The sequence below is a fragment of the Muntiacus reevesi genome, chromosome 16 (genome assembly GCF_963930625.1).
Source record: "Muntiacus reevesi chromosome 16, mMunRee1.1, whole genome shotgun sequence".
Classification (NCBI taxonomy): Eukaryota; Metazoa; Chordata; class Mammalia; order Artiodactyla; family Cervidae; genus Muntiacus; species Muntiacus reevesi.
This window is the reverse complement of record NC_089264.1, coordinates 25,485,091-25,505,696: the sequence shown is the minus strand read 5'-3', so window position 1 is coordinate 25,505,696 and position 20,606 is coordinate 25,485,091. Positions and strand designations below refer to the sequence as shown.

Below are 20,606 nucleotides of genomic sequence, written 5' to 3'. Positions count from 1 at the left end.
ATTCTAGGAAGTAGGGATACATCACAATGAACAACAACAACAACAAAAATCTATGCCTTCTCACAGTTTACACTCCAGTAAACTGTATAAATCATATAATTTACACTATAATGTCATTTACTAACATATAATACACCCATTTGCAACGTAAACTCTTGAGTTTTAAAAGATCCAAAACTTCTGTAACCATCACCATAATCAAGGTACAGAATATTTCTATCACCGCAAAGTTTTCATGCTCCACCTTCCAGATAATTCCTCTACTCCAGGACACAGGCAACAGCTAGTTTGTTTTCAGTTAATTTGTCCTTTCTAGAGTTTTATATAAATGGAATCATATAGTAATTTTTTAGTATCAGGTTTCTTTTGTTCAGGAGAATAATCCTGAGACTCACCATGAAGTTTTGTGAATAAGTCATTCCATGGTTAGTTCTTTCTATTGCTAAATAGTATTTTGCTGTATAAATATTCACAATTTATTTTACCACTCACATACTGATAAATATTAGGTTGTCACCAACTTGGAGAATATTCACAACAACGAACAAAACTGCTATGGTTATCACAGAACTCATGTTCCTTTTATAAACACTTTGTTACAGAAAAAAACAAAATAATTTGGGGGGAGGGGTAGACAATGGCTCAAATGAATAGAGAAAAAAATTTTAAACAATAAAAATCCAATATATTACTTTGACTAAAGTTAAATGAAGATGTATCAGTAAGGTATAATCCAAAAGAAAAGTTTTGCAGGTACTTTGACTTTAAATGTGCTATGTTTTCAGTTTTATAAAAAAGTAATATTTGAGTACTAGATATTTATCACTATAATCAGTACTCTAGTAAGCATACTTCCTTCACTGTTCCAATTAACTCTTACAACTATGAGATAGTCTCTATTTTATAGGAAAGCCTCATAATAGTTGAACAATTTGCCCAAGGGCCTAAAGCTAACAAACATCAAAATAGAATTCCAACTCAAGTCGAACTTTTACAAAGTCCATACTATAGTTTTTAGTGTTTTTTACTTTAATGAAAGAAGAATCAAAAAAGACATTTAAAAAAATACTAATGCAAGAAAGAACTCTCCATTTTTTTTATATACTAAGAATAATAAGATTTAGCAAATCAAAAAACTTCTCAGTCCACAACAAAGATCATCTACTTCACTTCATTTTTAAAAGAACCCAGTGAAACAGGTTCTACATCACTATTCAAACTTTCACTACCTGAAAGCAAATATTTAAATAATGACATGCCAAATATCTTACCCCAAATTCAATACTTAAATAGGAACTTATTATAATGAATCTGAAGATGCATGCCAGCAAAAACAGTGCCTTGCACAAATGTAGGCTGAGAGTGCAGAGCAGTCTGCAGTCTATCTCAGCTATTATCCTAATGTGATCACTACTCTTTGGTTTAGGGCACCTTACTGGACTCAGCCCATTCCCACTCCCTCCCACCCTTCCCATGCTCCCCAAGCTTAGCACTTCACTGGTCCCAGATTGTGCTTTGGCCAGGTGGCTAAGGATTCAATCAACCCAGAAAATTTAGATACGTTTAGTATCTATAACATACTACTTTACTATTTATTTACAATACAGAATAGGTTTTTGCAAATTTACAAGTAATATCTGATATAGAAGAATATTATTGTCTACTGCACACAAACATATAGATGTGATCAATAAATGCTTTTTTTCCTTAGTTGGGTAACTGGTATTTTAAAAACCTTGCTGAAATTCTTGTGTGACTGTTATATAGCTGTTTAAGAGTATTTTGGGAAATTGATGTACGATTTTGCATGGGTTGGTTGTATTACTTTTTTTGTCATGTTAAATGACAGAACACAGGTTCCTGCTACCCAAGTATTTGCTATCCAATATGTTTTTAGGAACAGATTAGATTTGAAAATGGGAGTCTGTAAAATATACAACTATCAGAATATAAAACCTGAAAAACTTTTCTACATCTTCCTGCTTAAGAACGACTATTACAATTTATGTGGAATCTGGACATTTCCAGCTTGCATTAAAACTCTCCATTATTTCCATCTTTAGAGCTCTCTCAGTACTCACTAAAACAATCTCACTTAGATAAATCATACTAGTCTGCCATCCATACAAATGTTATGTTTTCTATTTCTACTCAAAATGTCCTCATCTGCTTACTCTCCATCGATCTGTTCTCCAACATTTCCTTTAAGAGATAGTTTAACATGATTTTTTTCATTCATTCAATAATTCTTTTAGTCTACAACATGTTAGGGATTTAAATTTAATAAGACGTAATCCCTCAAGAATGGCATGGTTTGGCAGAAACAGACAATTATAGTATGATAAATGCCGTGATTGATGTATGCAGAGATAACTAGGAGACGAATCTCACTGGTGACTGGGAGTGAGCTACATAAAGAGAAAGGGAGCACTGTAGGGAAAAGACTAGTTTATGCAGAGCGAGAGGTAGGGGCTGAGGGGACAGTTCAACATGACTCAAGTCCTGAATGCGTGTAGAAGAATTATGATATGTGCAGTTGGAGTAGTAAAGGGTCAGACTGTAACAGTTTTGCATGTCAAGATAAGAAGTATTAAGGCCCATCTCACTCCGTATATACCTGGTGAAGGAAATGGCACCCAACTCGAGTATGCTTGCCTGGAAAATCTCAAGGACAGAGGAGCCTGGTGGGTTACAGTCCATGGGGTCGCAAAAGAGTAAGACATGACTTAGTGACTACACAACATTCTGTATATCCCTATATTTCACACACACCCTGTTTTCAGCCTTCATAAATTAATGTCATTCATTCATTCATTCATTCAGCAAAAGTTAGAGAGAATACCATATATTTTTCTCTAATTGTTTCTTCTATATAATTTGTGTCCCCAAAGGCAAATAAAAAATAAACATTTTTCTTAACCTTCTGAAGTCCTAAGGCAACTAGTGTAATACTAAGCATACAATACTCACTTCTATAAATGTTTCTTGAATTAAAATATTAATAGCCTAATTATTATCAGGTTATTTAAAATCATTAACCTAGCTTTTATCTTGGCAATAATCCTAAATTAACAAAAAGTAAATAGCATATGCGAAATTCCAATACTTTGGCCAATACTTTGCAAAGAACTGACTCATTTGAAAAGACCCTGATGCTGGGAAAGATTGAGGACAGGAGGAGAAGGAGACAACAGAGGATGAGATGGTTGGATGGCATCACCGACTCAATGGACATGGGTTTGGGTAGATTCCGGCAGTTGGTGATGGATAGGGAGGCCTGGTGTTCATGGGGTTGCAAAGAGTCGGACACAACTGAGCGACTGAACTGAACTGAAATAGCATATGCAGATAATTATGGTATCTTTCCTTTAGGGGAAAAAAAACTGGATAAAAGCTTATCTCTGCCTTTCATTTTAAACATATTCATATAATCCTATTTTTTCCCATCGATACATTCTTCAATCCACCATCACCCTGCTATCTTCAACCCAGTCCATCAGAAATGCTTTACTAAAGCAACCACTGATCTCAAACTTCTGCAAAGTTCAGGGGACCATTTTCAGTTCTTACCTTTGTTAACTTATCCAAAGTATATAAGACAGGGGGCAGCTACTTTCTTGAAACACAATCCTGATCTGGCCCCCATGAGATCACTCCTCCCTATTTTGTCCCTACCATTTTTAATCGTCCTCGTTCCTTTCTTAAATCCCTTTTCCTCCATTTATCCATTAAATGCTATCAATCTCCCTGGTTCAACCCTCACCTTTTATGAATTATATAACTAACCCAAAGACTAATTCCTAAACCTCCAGTCCAAATTTTTCTCAATTTTCTAACTATCTTCAAAACATTTCTACCTATATAACAAATAGATGCATAAAAGAATGTGATCCCCCAGTATTATGTACACACACACACACACACACACACACACACACACACACAGTGTGGTAAGCTTTCTTTCTATATTTTCTCTCTGTACAACACCATTTACCCAGTATTTTAAATGAGAAATCTACGTCATCCTCAACTTTGCCAGTCATCTTCCCATATCAAATTAACTACCAGATAAAAATCAATGCTAACACGCAGGTATATATCACTACCCTCTCATTCCACTACCTTAACACAGCCATCCTCTATGTGAATCACTACACGTCACCTCATGACTTCTCCCTCCTCCTCCCTTTCCCCACATTCCATCCATTTGATTCACAGCTTACTGTCCTATTTTCCTGAAATTACAAAACTGTTCATGAATCTTCTGTTTAAAATATTTACTAGTTCATTATCACCCAAATAAAAACTGCTTTGCTTGAAACTTCATGGCTTTGCACATCCTCTTTGCCTATAATGTTCTACTCCATTTGACAAACACCAACTCATTACTCAAAACACAAACACATTTTAGAATTCCTTCGTGACTTAAGTCATGCCCCAAGCAGAATCAGTGACTTTCTCTTCTGAAGTCTCACTGTACCTTATTTGGATATCATTTTATAATTCTTTATATATTTGTATCATCCATCAATGTGTAAGTCCTTTGATTCAGAAAACTTTGTAATATTCATCATCTTTCTAGTCACAGAATGGTATTATCAAATGCCAAACACTGTATTAAGCAGTGTGTGTGTAATCACATTTCACTGAATTTTCACAATGACATCTTTATATATATTATTATTCATACTTTAGAAATTTAGAAGGAAAAGTATATAGGCTTAGAATGGCAAAGTAAGTTGCCCATGCTCACACAACTAGTATGTAATGGAGCAAGAAATTGCAGTGTGATTACAAAACCTGAACTCTTTACCACTAAAATACAAATTAATCTAAGAAAGCTTTATTTATTTTACATAGTTCTTAGATTTTTCCCAAAATATGACTTTAGTATATATAAAACTCACTAATAATAGTACAAACTATTATACAACTACACTTGAAGATAGATGTTCTTTTAAAAGATACTGAATCACTGTTTAAGCAATAAAAAAAAATGTTTCCAACTTCAACTTCACTGCTTTTCTCACAAGTTTTTCCATTCATATTTTAATGATTCTATCTTTTCCTCAAACCTTTCTTGACATCTTTTTTTTTCCTCTTTGAAATCCATAACTTAAAACTTGGAAAAGATATCTTAAAAAATAAGAAAAGTGATCACTCAGATTTCTAGATACAGTAACCATAATTCAAACAATTAATTTGTGTTTGGGGAGAAAATAATTTTCTGCAAATCTTCCTAAATGTTTGTTTATCCTCAAAGTTCATTTCTTTCAAGGTAACCACTACATATTTCTAGCTGCAATAAATTACCAAGTATCTGTTATAATGCCCACTAATCAGGTACTTTAATAAATATTAAAGGCTAGCAATGGAAAGTGAAAAGGTGAAATTTTGCATCAGAAATATTGGAACCATTCACCCATAAAAGAAAATCATTAGAATTATTGTAATGACAGACTTCAAAAATAGTCACAAAAGGCTATATATTTCTGCTGCTTATGTCGTTATTAACCTTTTTAGTGTATTTTTACTTATTTCATACTACAACTTTCTACTTGAAGATTTCTATTTAATATCTTAGGTAGATATTTCTACCTAATATTTACTTAAGACAAATACATTATTTTTAGGTATACTCTATAGGAAAACCAAGTTTATTAATTACAATTTTAAAATAACCTTAAAATTCTAACAGTTTTCATAAATTTATATTTATATTTTATATTTATATATTATATTTATATATATTAATAGATAAATGAAATGAAAAATCTATAATTCAGTCTGCAACTAGAATTTAAATAACATTTTAAAATATATGGTTCCAAGTTATTTCTATTTGGCAGAACTTCCAAAGAAATAAAACTTCCAATTTAGGTCTGCTCAGGATAACTACAAGGAAAAGTTTCATACCACATAATTTTTAATCTTTTAATGAATATGGGAAATTAACAAATAAATGTTTTCTGTCAATATAGACTCAAAGTATTGGCGCCATCTAGTGAAATTTTGAAAAAAGAAATGGCATCCTACTCCAGTATTCTTGCCTGGAAAATCCCATGGACAGAGGAGCCTAGCAGGCTATATAGTCCATGGGGTTGCAAAGAGTCGGACATGACTAAGCGACTTCACTGTCACTTTCAGTGAAATTTTACTCAGATTTTTAAGTGATCAGGAGCTATTTACAGCAATTTCTTAAGTCTTTTATTACAAATCAAAGAGTCTCAATAGAAATAACTTAAGTATTTGTATATATTAAAGACTTCGTTAACATTAAAGAGAATACTAACAAGAATTTTCATTGCCAAGGCAAGACATATTCCTGTGGAAAACATTCAGGTTGAATAAAAGTTAATATTTGGATTTCTTTTCTTTTCTCATGTCAGCTATATTGAGATATAATTTTGTATATTATATCATATAATTTATCCATTAAAATGTACAACTCAGGTGTTTTTAAGGTATTCAAAGAATTACAAAACCATTAGAGATATATTTGTATTTCTTAATAGAATTTATCAGTAGAGTCAAATGCCAGAATAAATTCAAAAGATATATTGTAATAATATTGTGCATATAACAGAATTAAATAGATTTCAAGTATATGATAAACAAAAATCACAATCTTTCATATTATCATATTTATATTTGAGTTATGAATATTCATGTTTATACTCATATTATTGGGTTTCCCAGGTGGCTGAGTGGTAAAGAATCCCCCTACCAATGCAGGAGAAGGGGGTTCGATCACTGGGTCAAGAAGATCCCCTGCAGAAGGAAACGGCAACCCAGTCGGAGCCTGGAGGGCTACAGTCTATGGGGTCACAAAAGAGTCTGACATGACTTAGCGACCAAACAACAATTCATATTATTATATATTGTATTTTGCTGTACCATCAGAAAATATTTACATCCAAAGACATTAGAGCATTTACTTGCCTAATTACTTTATTGCTTTAAAATTTATCCTTCTAAGGTAATATTATAAGTGGGAAGCAAGAGAAAATAAATATTTTAAAGTAAAACTGCACATTTTTCGGATTTGTAATCATTCATTCAAAAAACATTATGTATCTTACTCCTGTAACTATAGGAATACAAAAAAAAAGAAAGAAAGAAAGAAAGAAAGTACCATGAGAGTCCTCTTTTCTAAGAATAGCGGTTTAACTGGGGACATAAGATAAATACATTTTTAAAAAAGATTTCATGTACAAAAAATAAGTTATTTCTTGTATATGCTATTCAAATTAATCATAAGTTAAGAGAAAAACAAATCAAATTTACAGAATTCGTAAAAGTCAGTAACAAAAGGACAATAAAAATTTTAAATGGGCCAAGTCTAGTTAGACATTTCTCTAAGGAAGATATACAAGTTTCCAATAAGTGTATGAAAAGATACTCAATATCATTAATGTTTAGGAAATGTAAATCAAAACTGCAAAAATATATCACTTCACACCTACTAAGATGGCCATAATCAAAAAGAAAAACTATAGCAAGTGCTGCAATGGTGGAAAGAAATTAGAACCTTCATATTTTAGTGATCACAATGTAAAATAGTGCACCTGTTTGTACCACAAAAAGTTAGAATTATACTATTATACAGCAATTCTACTCCTACTCAAGAGAATTGAAAACATATGTCCATACAAGACTCATACACTAATGTTCATGGCATTATTCTCATGCTTTCACTTAGCATATTGCTATACTTACTATTTTTCTTCTTAGCCAAAAAGTGATTATAACCCAAATGTGTGTCAACTAATGAATAGATAAACAAAATGTGGTATATCCATACAATGTAATATTATTCAGCCACAAAAAGAAATAAAACACTGATACATGCTGCATCCTAGAAAACACTATGCCAAATGAAAGAAGTCAATAAAGGACAAATGTGTATGATTCCATACCTATGAAATGTTCAGAGAAACAAATCTACAGAGCCAGAAAATAAATTATTGATGGCCTAGAGCTAGGAGGATTGGAGGGGGATGGAAATGACCGCTTACTGGGGTGAATTAAAATATTCTAGAATTGACTGTGGTGACAGTTGCACAACTCTGAGGACATACTAAACCATGAAACTATATACTTTAGATAATCATATTACACATGAACTACATCTGAATAAAGCTATTTTTTCTAACAAAGCAAACCTCTAAAAGAAAAAGAAGTAGATTTTGAGGTTGGGGCAAGATAGTGGAGTACAAAGATCTTGAGCTCATCTCCCATCATGAGAACACCAAAATCACAACTATCTTCAGAACAACCGTCAAGGAAAAAGCCTGGAAAGATTTTCCACAACTAATGTCATAAAGAAGGAACCATGAGACAAGGTGGACTCCAGGGAAAAAGCAGCAATTTTATAAGAGCCTGAGCCAGAGCTTCCTGCTAGCCCTGGAGAGCCTCCCATGGAGCTAACAGGTGGCTACGGCTCACACGGAGAACAAAAACACTGGTGGCAGCCATTCTTAGGAGTAATCTACTGCAGTAACAATGCTGTTGCTGGCTGCCACCCTAGCTCATTTGCGCCAAGACCTGGCCACACCCAGTAGCCTGTAGGTGGTGTAGGGACATTTCAGGCCAAATAACTAATTGAACAGGAACACAACTTCACTCATCACCAGACAGGCTGTCTAAAGACTTCTCGAGCCCATAATCACCTCCAGACACTGCCCTGCCCACCAGAAGGTTAAGACCAGCTTAATCTACCAGTGGGCAGGCACTGCCCCCTTCCTTATGGGAAGCCTGCACTAGCCTCTAGACAAGCCTCATGCATCAGGGGGCAAACATGATCCCACAGCTTGCAGATCCACCCCACTACAGCAGGCCAGACCTTACCCTGGGACCAGCTGGGCCCTGGCCCTACCCACTAGCAGGCTAACACAAGCTTCAAGACATTCCAGATCCCATGCCCAACTGTGTGAAGAACCGCCCACATACACACAAATGGTCTGAAACAAGCTCTGAGATCCCTGGGCCCTACCGCCAGGCTCCAGGAACAGTTCTGCCTGCCAAGAGTCTGGCACTAACCCCAGGAACAGGCATCACCCACCAGTGGGCAGGTGACAGTCTCAGAGTCTTCAGGACCCTACACTGCCCACCACTGAGGCAGTACTAGCCCCAGGGTCCCCTAGTGTTCTGAATCTAACCACGTGGTGACCAGACTCCACTAAACAACAGCCAGTAGCTCCCACACAAGGTGGGACGTGGCAACCCACTGGACAAGGGGCCAGCAAAGCCTACCCGAACACTTACAAATAAGGACACACCAGCCCTCATATGAGGAACCCCTCCAGCATATAGCTTGGATGATAAGAGGGGAGTGTGCTGCTAAGACACATAGGACATCCCCTACAGAAGGTCACTTCTACAGGGTTGAGAAATGTTAACTAATGTACATAAAAATACATTTTTTAAAAAATTGCAACACTAACACATAAAAATAAAATTGCAACCTAGACAAAATGAGGCAGTGATGAATATGTTCCAGACAAAGGAACAAGATAAAATTCCAGAAGAACTAAGTAAAATGGAAACAGGCAGTCTACCAAGAAAGACTACAGAATAATGATTGTAGAGATGACCAAAGAATTTGAGAAAACAGGTGCACAGTGTTTAAGAAAGAGTTGGAAAATATAAAGAACAATACATATAAAGAACAAATATAAAGAACAGAGATGAAGAACACAATAACTGAAATGAAAAATACACTAAAAGGAATTAAGAGGAGGCTAAATGATACAGAGAAATGGATCAGACAGAATAATGGAAATCACTGCCACTGAAAAGGAGAAAGAAAAAAAGAATGAAAAGAAATGAGAACAGTTTAAAAGACCTCTGGGACAACATCAAACACATAAATATTCTCATTATAGGGGTCCTAAAAGAATGAGAGAGAGAGAAAGAAAGGGCCTGAGAAACTATTAAAGACATAATAACTGAAAACTTCCCTAACCTGGGAAGGAAAACAGACATCAAAGTCCAGGAAGCACCAAGAGTCCCATACAGGATTAACTCAAAACGGAACAGGCCAAGGCAGATTGCAATTAAAATGGCAAAAATTAAAGATACAGAGAAAACATTTAAAGCAATAAGGTCAGCCACAAAGCAAGCCTTGGTAAATTTAAGAAAACTGAAATCATATCAGGCATCTTTTGTGACCACAACACCATGAGATTAGAAATCAACTATAAGGAAAAAACTGTAAAGAGCACAAACAGTATGTTATGAGTCACCAATGGATTGCTGAAGAGATTAAACAGGAAATTTTAAAAAATACCTAGAGACAAATGAAAATGAAAACATGACAATCCAAAACCTATGGCATGCAGCCGAACCAGGTCTAACAGGGAAGCTTACAGTGATACAAGCTAACTTAAAAAACCAGAAAAATCTCAGATAAACAACACCAAGAGAAACAAGAACAGAACACAAAGTTAGTAGAAGCCAGCTGATGGTACTGCCTCTATTTCATGTTACTATGCCTCCCTTGGAGAAGGAACTGCCACAGCCTCCGCTACTCACGCCCCAGGGCTGGATCCACCACCCACCATTCAAGGCCAAGACCCTGGCTCTGGGCCAGTTCTCTGGGCGTCCTCATCTCAGACACTGGCACCACCACTGCAGCAGGCATGTGCCTATACCAGACCAGCTCCAGGAGAACCCCCATTCCCTTTCCCGTGGGATCTTTTTCTAGGCACAGAGAGAAAAATGCTTGGGGAAAATCACCTTTCTGATGTGATTTTCTTCTTCTTTTATCTTAATAATTGAACTTTTACTTTAGATAAACTATTCTGTATATCTTTCATAACTTAGCTATGGACTGAGGGATGAGGTCATGCAGGCAAAATGCCTTCTACAATTTTCTACGTGACCATCCTTAGTTTTGAAGCTCCTTGAGGCCTCCGTAGCTTCTTCATTGTACTGCAGAGCTTTCCCAGAGCTATTTGTATCAGGATATAGTCGTTTATTGAGTGTTACTATTTCATGGGGAGAGAAGAATGTTGGGACTCCAAGTTCACCATCTTGCTGATGTCATTGCCAAAAAATATTTTGTTTAAAAAACTTGTTTCCTGACTTCAGTCTCCAGTCCCACATGTCAGAAAGTTTAATGTTGACACTCTTCCCTGACAACAAGTAAAAACTTGAACAGCATGAAAAATCTAACTCTTCTTGAATCTGTGAGAGAGCAGAGAACACAGGGCAAAATGGCTGCCCCCTAGACTGGAGAGACAGACAAGCCAACGCAAGATGTCACAGCTTACCAGAGCAGAAACTTACACGTAGAAACCACTGTGGGAACCACTGCCAAGGCAGGAAAATCTGAACTGTATTTGATGTATTGCTGGAGGCTCAGTGCAGACAAGTCTGAAAGTTAAAAACTCCAGGGTCTCAGTCATAGAGGAGGACCCCACAATTCTCATCTACTCCAGGAGCTCAACTTAGATTCTCACAGTAAATACTGGAGTAAAATCCCCTTATGTTTCTGGCAGAGACAGAGGAAAAGGAATCATTTTGAAACATACAAGAACAATCTGTTTATCTTAACAAGGCCTGCTCTCAGGAGAATATCATTAACCACAGTCTAAACTGCTGCATTATTATTTGCATCTAGTAAATCTGGTATAAGAAAAAAAATCCAGTCTTGCCTTCCACACAAAATAAAGAAAATATCCAACTCCGGGCCACACTAGCCATTCTATTCCAGCTAAAGAGAGAGAAAAACACTGAGAAACATTTGTGAAGTTCACAGTCCAGAGACATGGGCCCACTAAAAGACCAAGAGCTAGTCATAGGATTGTAGAACACTCCTCCTTCCCCAGATTACATTACAAAAGGCATATTTTCATCAGTTTTTTTACCTGATAAATCATGTCAAGTGCTAGAGATTTAATGTTTTTGTCCCTGCAAGATACACATTTAAACCTATTCCCCCAATGTGATGGTATTTGAAGGTAGTGCCTCTGGGAAGTGATTCACTCATGAGGGTAGAGCTCTCATGAATGAAATTAGTGCCTTTATTTAAAAAAAGAAAAATCCCAGACAGTTCCCTTGCTCCCGCCACTATGCAAAAACACAACAAAAAGATGTCTATGAGCAGGACAGAGGCCCTCAATAGGCAATGAATTTGCTGGCACCTTCATCTTAGACTTCTCAGCCTCACAGAACTATAAGAAATAAATTTCTGTTGCCTATAAGACACCCAGTCTATGGCATTCTTTTATAGTAGCCCAAGCTGACTAATACATCCAGTTATCAAGAAAAAATTACACCAAATATTAGAAAACAAAAACTCTTTTAGAAGAGGTAGTAAGCAACACAACTGGGAACCAGGCACAGCAGAGATGGTGGAGTCAATCAGATTGGGAATTTAAAATATGTGTGATTAACAAGCTAATTTACCCTTTACAGGAAAAAAATCACAGAATATAAGAATAGATAAGCAATGGAAGAAGGGAGATAAAATCCTAAAAGAAAAAGAAAAAATTTTAAATAAATGTTAGAGACCAGAAACAAGAACACAAGTGAAAAATGCCTCTGTAGGTTTATCAGTAAACTGGAGAACCTGAAAAAACAATCTCTAGCCTTGAGGATATATCAATAGAAACCTCCAAAACTAAGTAGCAAGGAGAACAAAGACTGGCGAAAAAAAATCAAAATGGACTATCCAAACACTGGGAGACACCTCCAAAGGTTTTATATATGTGTAATGGTAGTACTGAGCTTTCCAGGTGACTCAGTGGTAAAGAATCCATCTGCCAAACAGGAGATGTGGATTCGATTCCTGGGTCAGGAAGATCCCTCTGGAGAAGGAAATGGCAACCCACTCCAGTAATCTTGCCTGGAGAATTCCATGGACAGAGGAGCCTAGTGGGCTACAGTCTATGGGATTGCAAAAGAGTCAGATATGTTTTAGTGACCAAACAACAATAACAAATGGTAATACTAGAAGTAGAAGAAAGAGAAAAAGGAACAGAAGAAATATGTGAAAAAGTAATGACCGAGAATTTCCCCCAAATTAATGTTGGACATCAAACCACAGATCTAGAAAGCTCAGAGAACACCAGTGTCCCCAAAACAAGGATAACTGTTGAAAACACTATACCTAGGCATATCATCTTCAAAATACAGAATTAGATAAAGAAAAAACCCCGGTAGAAGCCAGAGAAAAAAAACACCCTGCATAAAGGGGAACAAAAATTACACTTAACTTCTCCAAAGAAACTTTGCAAGCAAGAAGAAAGTAGGGTGAAATAAAGTGTTGAGAGAAAAAAAAAAAAAAACCTAGAATTCTGCACCCTTTATTATCCTTTAAAAATGAAAAAATTATTATCCTTTAAAAATGAAAGAGAAATACTTTCTTAGACAAACAAAAATTGATGAAGTTTGTTGCTGGTAGACTTGCCTTAAAAGAAATGCTACGTTTCCTAAAAAGAAGGAAAGTAATACAGGTCCAGAATCTGGATCTGCATAAAGGAAGAGAACTGAAGCCTGCATAAGTAAAGGTAAAACAAAAAGTTTTATTTTTCTTATTCTTTATGGGTCTAACAGAGCCATTATTATTCTCAAATAATTATTTTCCTCAAAATAATAGCAACAATTTATTCAATTATGTATGTGTATATATATATATATACACATACATATACATATGTTTCTGTATGCTTAAACATAAGTGAAATGCATGACAACAATGATGTAAGCAATGGAAAGGAAAAACTAGGATTTTTTTTTCAATTACAAGGTACTCACACCACCCATGAAGTAGTGCAGTATTATTTAAAAGTAAACTAGAATTAGTTATAAATATATAAATATATATTGCCAACTCTAGGACACTTAAAAAGTCAAAAATGAAGTACAGCTATATTCTAAAAAAGGACAGAAAAGGAATCATACAAAATAATTAAAGCCACAAAAGGCAGGGGGAAAAAATGTACAACAAAAATATCAACAAAGTGGGAGCTCCTTGTTGGCCTAGTGGGTAGGATTCTGGGCTTTCACAACCATGGCCTAGGTTTCTGAGATCTTACAAGCTGTGTGGTACAGGCAAAAAAAAATAAAAAAGAGTAAGGGCAAACAGAAAACAGTAGTGTATACTAATTCAACTATATCAATAATCATTCATGGCAAAGATCTAAATGCACTAATTAAAAGTCAGATTGTCAGAATGGATCAAAGATATCACTATAGTTGTATAGTAAGCCTTGTCTACAAAAATCCCACTTTATAAATGTAAAGTAAATGGATAGGGAACAATATACCACATTAATACTAAACAAAAGAAAGCAAGAGTGAAAGTGTTAGTTGCTCAACTGTGACCAACCCTTTGCGACCCCATGGACTGTAGCCCCCCAGGCTCCTCTGTCCATGGAATTCTTCATGCAAGATTACTGGTGTGGGTAGCCATTTTCTTCTTTGGGGGATCTTCCCAACCTAAGGATCAAACCCAGGTCTACCTGCATTGCAGGCAGATTCGTTACCATCTGAGCCAAAAGAAAAAGCTTTTTATTCAGAAAGAGTATACTTCAAAGTAAAGATAATTATCAGGGATAAAGAAGGTCATTACACAATGGTAAAGGAGTCAGGTCTCTAAAAAGACGTAATGATCATTAAGGTGCAGGCACCTAACAAAAGAGCATCAACTAAATGAGGCAAAAACTGATAGAATTGCAAGGAGAAATAAATGAATCCACTATCACAGTTGGAAACTTCACCCTCTCTCAGAAGTTGACAGACCAGTGGGTATAAAATCCATAAGGTCATGCTTGAACTCAGTAACAACCATCAGTCAACTAGATGTAATTGACACCTACATGCTACTTCATCCAACAGCAGAATACACTCTTCTCAAGCTCATATAGAACATTTACCAAGATAGACCACGTTTTGAGTCATAAACACACTTTCACAAATTTAACAGACTAGAAATCATACGACATCTGCTCTCAGACCATGTAGAATTAAATTAGAAACCAAAAACAGAAAGATCAATGGAAACTCACAAAATACATGGAGATTAAGCATCACAATTCTAAATAACACATGGGTCAATGAAGAAATCTCAAGAGAGATTTTTAAATATTTTGAACTAAATGAAAATGAATAGAGAAACAATCAAAAATTGTGAGACACGGGATAAACAGCTCTTATAGGGAAATTTATACCACTGAAAACAGATATGAGCATCTAACTTACCACCTTAGGAAAAAATTTTAAAAGAGCAAATACAAAATAAAATATTATGTACCCAAGTAAAACATTAAATACCAAAATAATACCCAAGAAAATAAATAAGAATTAGAGCAAAAATCAATGAAATTAAATATAAGAAATGAACAGAGACAAGCAACAAAACCAAAAGCTGATTCGTTGAAAAGATCAATAAAATTTATAAACCTCTCACCTGGCAAACTAAGAAAAATGAGAGAAGACATAAATCACTAATATTAGAAATGAAGGAGGAGACATAGCTATAGGCCCCATATACATTAGAAGAATAAAGGAATGTTATAAACAACTCTATGCCCATAAATTTGATAACCTAGATGAAACAAACCACTTCCTTAAAAGGTTCAACTGCCAAATTCTCATAAGAAACAGATGATCTGAATAGGTCTAAATCTACTAAAGAAATCAAGACAGCCTTCCAAAACTTAAAAGTACCAGACCCAGATGGCTTCACTGGTAAATTCTACCAAACGTTCAGGGGAAAAAATTATACCAATTCTCTACAGGCTCTTTCAGAGGACACAAGTAGAAGGAATACTTCTTAACTCATTGTATGAGGCCAGTATTACCTTAATACTAAAACCAGACGAACACATTACAATATAACTACAGACCAATCTCTCTCATGATTCTTAACACTTTTTTTATCTTGTTTGAGATTTATAATTATTATTCTATGAAAACAACTGCATTTTATTTCCCTGTTAATGTATCTTTTTCTAATAACTCTATAAGCAGTATTTTTCACTGCTGATTAATATTCAGGGGAAAACCAAGGAAATCAAGTGCAGAGAAAATTCTTATTGAAATACTCACCGATTTCTCAATTGAGAATCATCTATCCTTACTCTAAATGGATCCATTTTGAAATGTTTATCCTTTAACCTTCAAGTATTTAAGTATAAATATAAACTTTAAAAAATCCAAGGTTTCTGTGACTACAAAAAATCCAAGGTTTTTATGACTACAGGTTCCAAATGATTAAACTGAAGCATAGCGACAAAAAAAAAGTTAATGGCATTTAGAGTTTTATATTCATAAATATAAACTACCTAGAACAGTGAAAATAAAACCAATGTACTATTCAGACTGTACCAAGAATATTATTCTTAGTTCTCAACCTCTTATCTTGAAGAGAGAAAAAGTCAAAAACTGAAGATCCCTAGATAACCTCAAAGGAAGATAAATTATCTTGAAGTTAAATACTGAGAATAATCAAACATATTTAGAATGTTTATCCTTACGAGAAAAGACTTAAAGGTGGATTCAAAAGAAGTCATAGAAAAAGGGAGAATTCAGTAGACAGCAAGCAGGTAAAGTTAAGTCAGTTTAGGAAGGAAAGAAACAGAGTAATCTGCTACTGGAACAAGAAGCCTCAGGGGTATGGAGTGTTTTAACCACAAGAGGTGATCAAGCAGAAATAGCCATCACCTGAAGGAAATTTTTAAATACAGTTCCTTAGTTCCTTCCACAAAATTCACCGAATGACAACTACCTAGCAGGCAGAGTACATCTAAGAGTACTCTAACTTTGTTTTCAGATTCAATGACCTTAAAATCTAGAAAGTAGATGAAATGGCTAATTTTTAACTTACCTCTTTTTCCTCCTGTAATATTTTTACTTCATAAAGTTGTCGGAGATTTGAGCCACTATTTTGCTGTTGATCTTTCTTGATGTTTACATTTTCATAATGAGGTGCCTTTTTCCTTTAAAAATCAAGAAAAAAAAAAACCTTATTCTCAATTTCAAATATATAAATGTCTATATAAGCTAACAGAATATTTTTACACAAACATTTCCTGCTTAAAAAATATTCAGTAAGATCATGTTATTGATGATAAACACATCTGGGTGTTGTTAGGCCTATATATCCTCAGTGAGTGCTAAGTCACTTTAGTCATGTCCAACTCTTTGCAATGCTATGGACTATAGCCTGCCAGGCTCCTCTGTCCATGGGATTCTCCTGGCAAGAATACTGGAGTGGGATGCCATGCCCTCCTCCAAGCAATCTTCCTGACCCAAGAAATGAACCTGTGCCTCCTATGTCTCCTGCATTGCAGGCAGGCAGATTCTCTACGTGCTGAGCCATGTGGAAGTCCCAAGGGAAAAACAATTAATGCTACTTATATCACAAAACAATCAGGAAAAAAAAAAGGCATAAAGAAAGATGTTTGAAAATGAAAAGGAAGCTTATTTTTCCTGAAATTTACACAACCTCAAGTGAGAATAATAAACCAAGTAGGCAACGAGTAACAGCTCTAGAGTCAGACAACCTGATGTGAATCTTAAGATTGCTACCTACTAGCTAGCTGACCTTGCACAAATCGCCTAACTTCTCTAAACTTCAGATTTGACTCTTCTTCTGTAATTAGAAATAGTAATAACCAATTCTCAAGGTAGTGATTAGAGCAGATAATTATATGTGAAGTGTTTGGTGGCATACATTTTTTCTAATTCTTAAACAGAATTCTGGGGAAACAGTTTCACATTAAACACTTCCAATGAGCTATATTGAACATAAGCAGATTATAAAACAGATAATAGAAAAACAAAAACAAATGCTTAGGCTATATAATTGTCATTACTTTTTTGTTTACACATTACTATGAGTTAAACAATGCACAGAACATCTCAGTTCACTATTAAAAACTGGCTTCATTGATTTTTTTACATGAAATTCAACAAACATTTTCAAAACCTCAAATAGTTTTATGAATAAAAACTTTATATTAGGGATATCAAAAGAGTCACATATCATTTAGGTCTGTTTCCCACACTAAAAAAAAAAAACAAACAAAACCTATAAGCCTATCTTTCCATTTAGAATAGTCAAATATTTCCATTTTTTAACTTTTTATTTTGTATTGGAGTATAGCTGATTAAGTTTCAGGTGAACAGCAAAGGGACTCAACCACACATATACATGTATCTTCTTCTTCTTGTTCAGTTGCTCAGTCATGTCCGACTCCATGTGACCCCACAGACTGCAGCATGCCAGGCCTCTCTGTTCCTCACCATATTCCAAAGTTGCCCAAATTTATGTTCACTGCATTGTTGATGCCATCCAGCCATCTCATCCTCTGATGCCCTCTTCTCTTTCTGCCCTCAATCTTTCCCAGCATCAGGGACTTTTCCAATGAGTCAACTGTTGGCATCAGATGACCAAAATACTGGAGTTTCAGCTTCAGCATCAATCCTTCCAATGAGTATTCAAGGCTGATTTCCACTAAGATTGACTGGTTTGATCTCCTTGCTGTCCAAGGGACTCTCAGGAATCTTGTCCAGCACCACAGTTCAAAGGCATCAGTTCTTAGGCACCCCGCCATCTTTACAGTCCAGCTCTCACAAGTGTATGTGACCAATGGGAAAATGATAGCTTTGACTTTACAGACCTTTGTTGGCAGTGATGTCACTGCTTTTCAACACACTGTCTAGGTTTGTCATAGCTTTCCTGCCAAGAAGCAAACGTCTTCTGATTTCATGGCTGCAGTCACTATCCGCAGTGATTTTTGGAGCCCGAGAGGAGGAAATCTGGCATGATTTCCACCTTTTGCCCCTCTATTTGCCATGCAGTAATGGGGCCGGACGCCATGATCTTAGTTTTTTTAATATTTATTTTTAAGCCAGGTCTTTCACTCTCCTCCTTCATCTTCATCAAGAGGCTCTTTAGTTCTTCGCTTTCTGCCATTAGAGTGGTATAATCCACATATCTGAGGTTGTTGATGTTTCTCCCACCTATCTTGATTCCAGTTTGTAACTCATCCAGTCCTGCATTTCTCATGGATGTGCTCAGTGTATAAATTAAACTAACACGGTGACAGCAGACAGGCCGGTCATACTCCTTTCTCAATCTTGAACCAATCAGTTGTTCCAACCAATCAGTTGTTCTAACTGTTGCTTTTTGACCTGTATATAGGTTTTTCAGGAGACAGGTAAGATGGTCTGGTATTCCAATCTCTTTAAGATCTTTCCACAGTTTATTATGATCCACATAGTTAAAGGTTTTGGCAGAGTCAATGAAACAGAGGTAGTTGTTTTTCTGGAATTCCCTAGTTTTCTCTGTGATACAGCAAATGTTGATCTCTGGTTCTTCTTCCTTTTCTAAACCCAGCTTCATCCTCTGGAAGTTCTTGGTTCACACAATGCTGAAGCTTAGCATTCAAGATTTTAAGCTTGACTTACAAGGACGAGAAATGAGTGCCACTGTCTGATAGCACAATATTTAGTACTAGCCTTCTTGGGAATTGGAATGAGGATTGAGAAGTATAGTTACTTCTATAGTTTCTTCTATACTTCTAGTGTAACTACACATATCTATGCTCCTCCAAACTCCCCTCCCATCCAGCAAGTACTTCCATTTTTATACCATATCAAATCTCCCAGAGTAATTATGACTCAGTCAATAAACAAGAAGTAAAAAAGAAAAAATGTTAGGAAGCATTGACTACCAGAAGGAACCAAGACAAGTCCAAATAAAAGATAGTGAAGCCAGCAAACCAAAGAGTAGACAAATTATGGAAATGATGAACTATCTGAAGCAGTTAGGAGTGCAATCCATACGGACACATTCCTACTAGCAAAGTGAAAATGCAAACAGAAGAAAAGGAAGACACGATAAAAAAGAAAGTAACATTTAAAAACTAGGATGAGAATGGGAGCAGGACAGGGCTAGAGAAGTAAAAGTGATCATTATGAAGAAAATAGCAAGCAAAATTAGAGCAACATAATTAGAATACTAGTCATGCCTGAGGTACTCAGTTAGATGTGTAGCGAAATGGATGGAAAACAATCATCACAGAACTACATACCCCAAAAAGGGTTAATTTTGCTTAATGTTAACAAAACGTCAATAAAACTGATAGACAGGCAGACAGATAGGGAATCAACCAGCCAAACTGAAAGAAGAAAGAATAAAGTACTAACAAAAGCATTATGTCAAAGGAATGAGCACCATTAAGAGCATTTGACAGACTTTGCTTTATTTGGAATGACAAAGATTAAATTTAGATCCCAGTAAGCTGGATATACATGTTAAGCTTCCAGTGTAACTACTAAAAAATAAAAATACATTTTATATCTCCCATACTAGGAAAGTGAGAAGAGAAAAGGACAATAGAACAGGGTATAAATTCCCCAAAACAAGGACCATCTTTTATTCTTTTTTCTCAGTTACTAAGTTCATTAAGAGGTTATAGCAAGAATTCAAACAATGTCTGTTCAATGAATGAACAGCAGCAGGGGAGTTTAAGCAAGAGTTTAAGCTAGGTCCACTGCTGGTATACACATGTATCTAAATGTGTCCAGCAAATTAACTGGAGGTATTCACTGTGGGACTTCCTATGAGAAAATTCATTGTATGAGAG

The 20,606-nt window shown here is 35.6% G+C and overlaps 1 protein-coding gene across 1 annotated transcript in view; it reads right to left on the bottom strand.

Moving 5' to 3' along the window:
• The window catches only part of STPG2 (sperm tail PG-rich repeat containing 2), a 303,259-nt gene that overhangs the window by 246,877 nt on the left and 35,776 nt on the right, over nucleotides 1-20,606 (bottom strand). Inside the window, exon 5 of the mRNA XM_065907238.1 lies at nucleotides 16,838-16,949. Coding sequence (XP_065763310.1) covers nucleotides 16,838-16,949 — 112 coding nt within the window. The remainder of the gene's footprint in view (nucleotides 1-16,837; nucleotides 16,950-20,606) is intronic.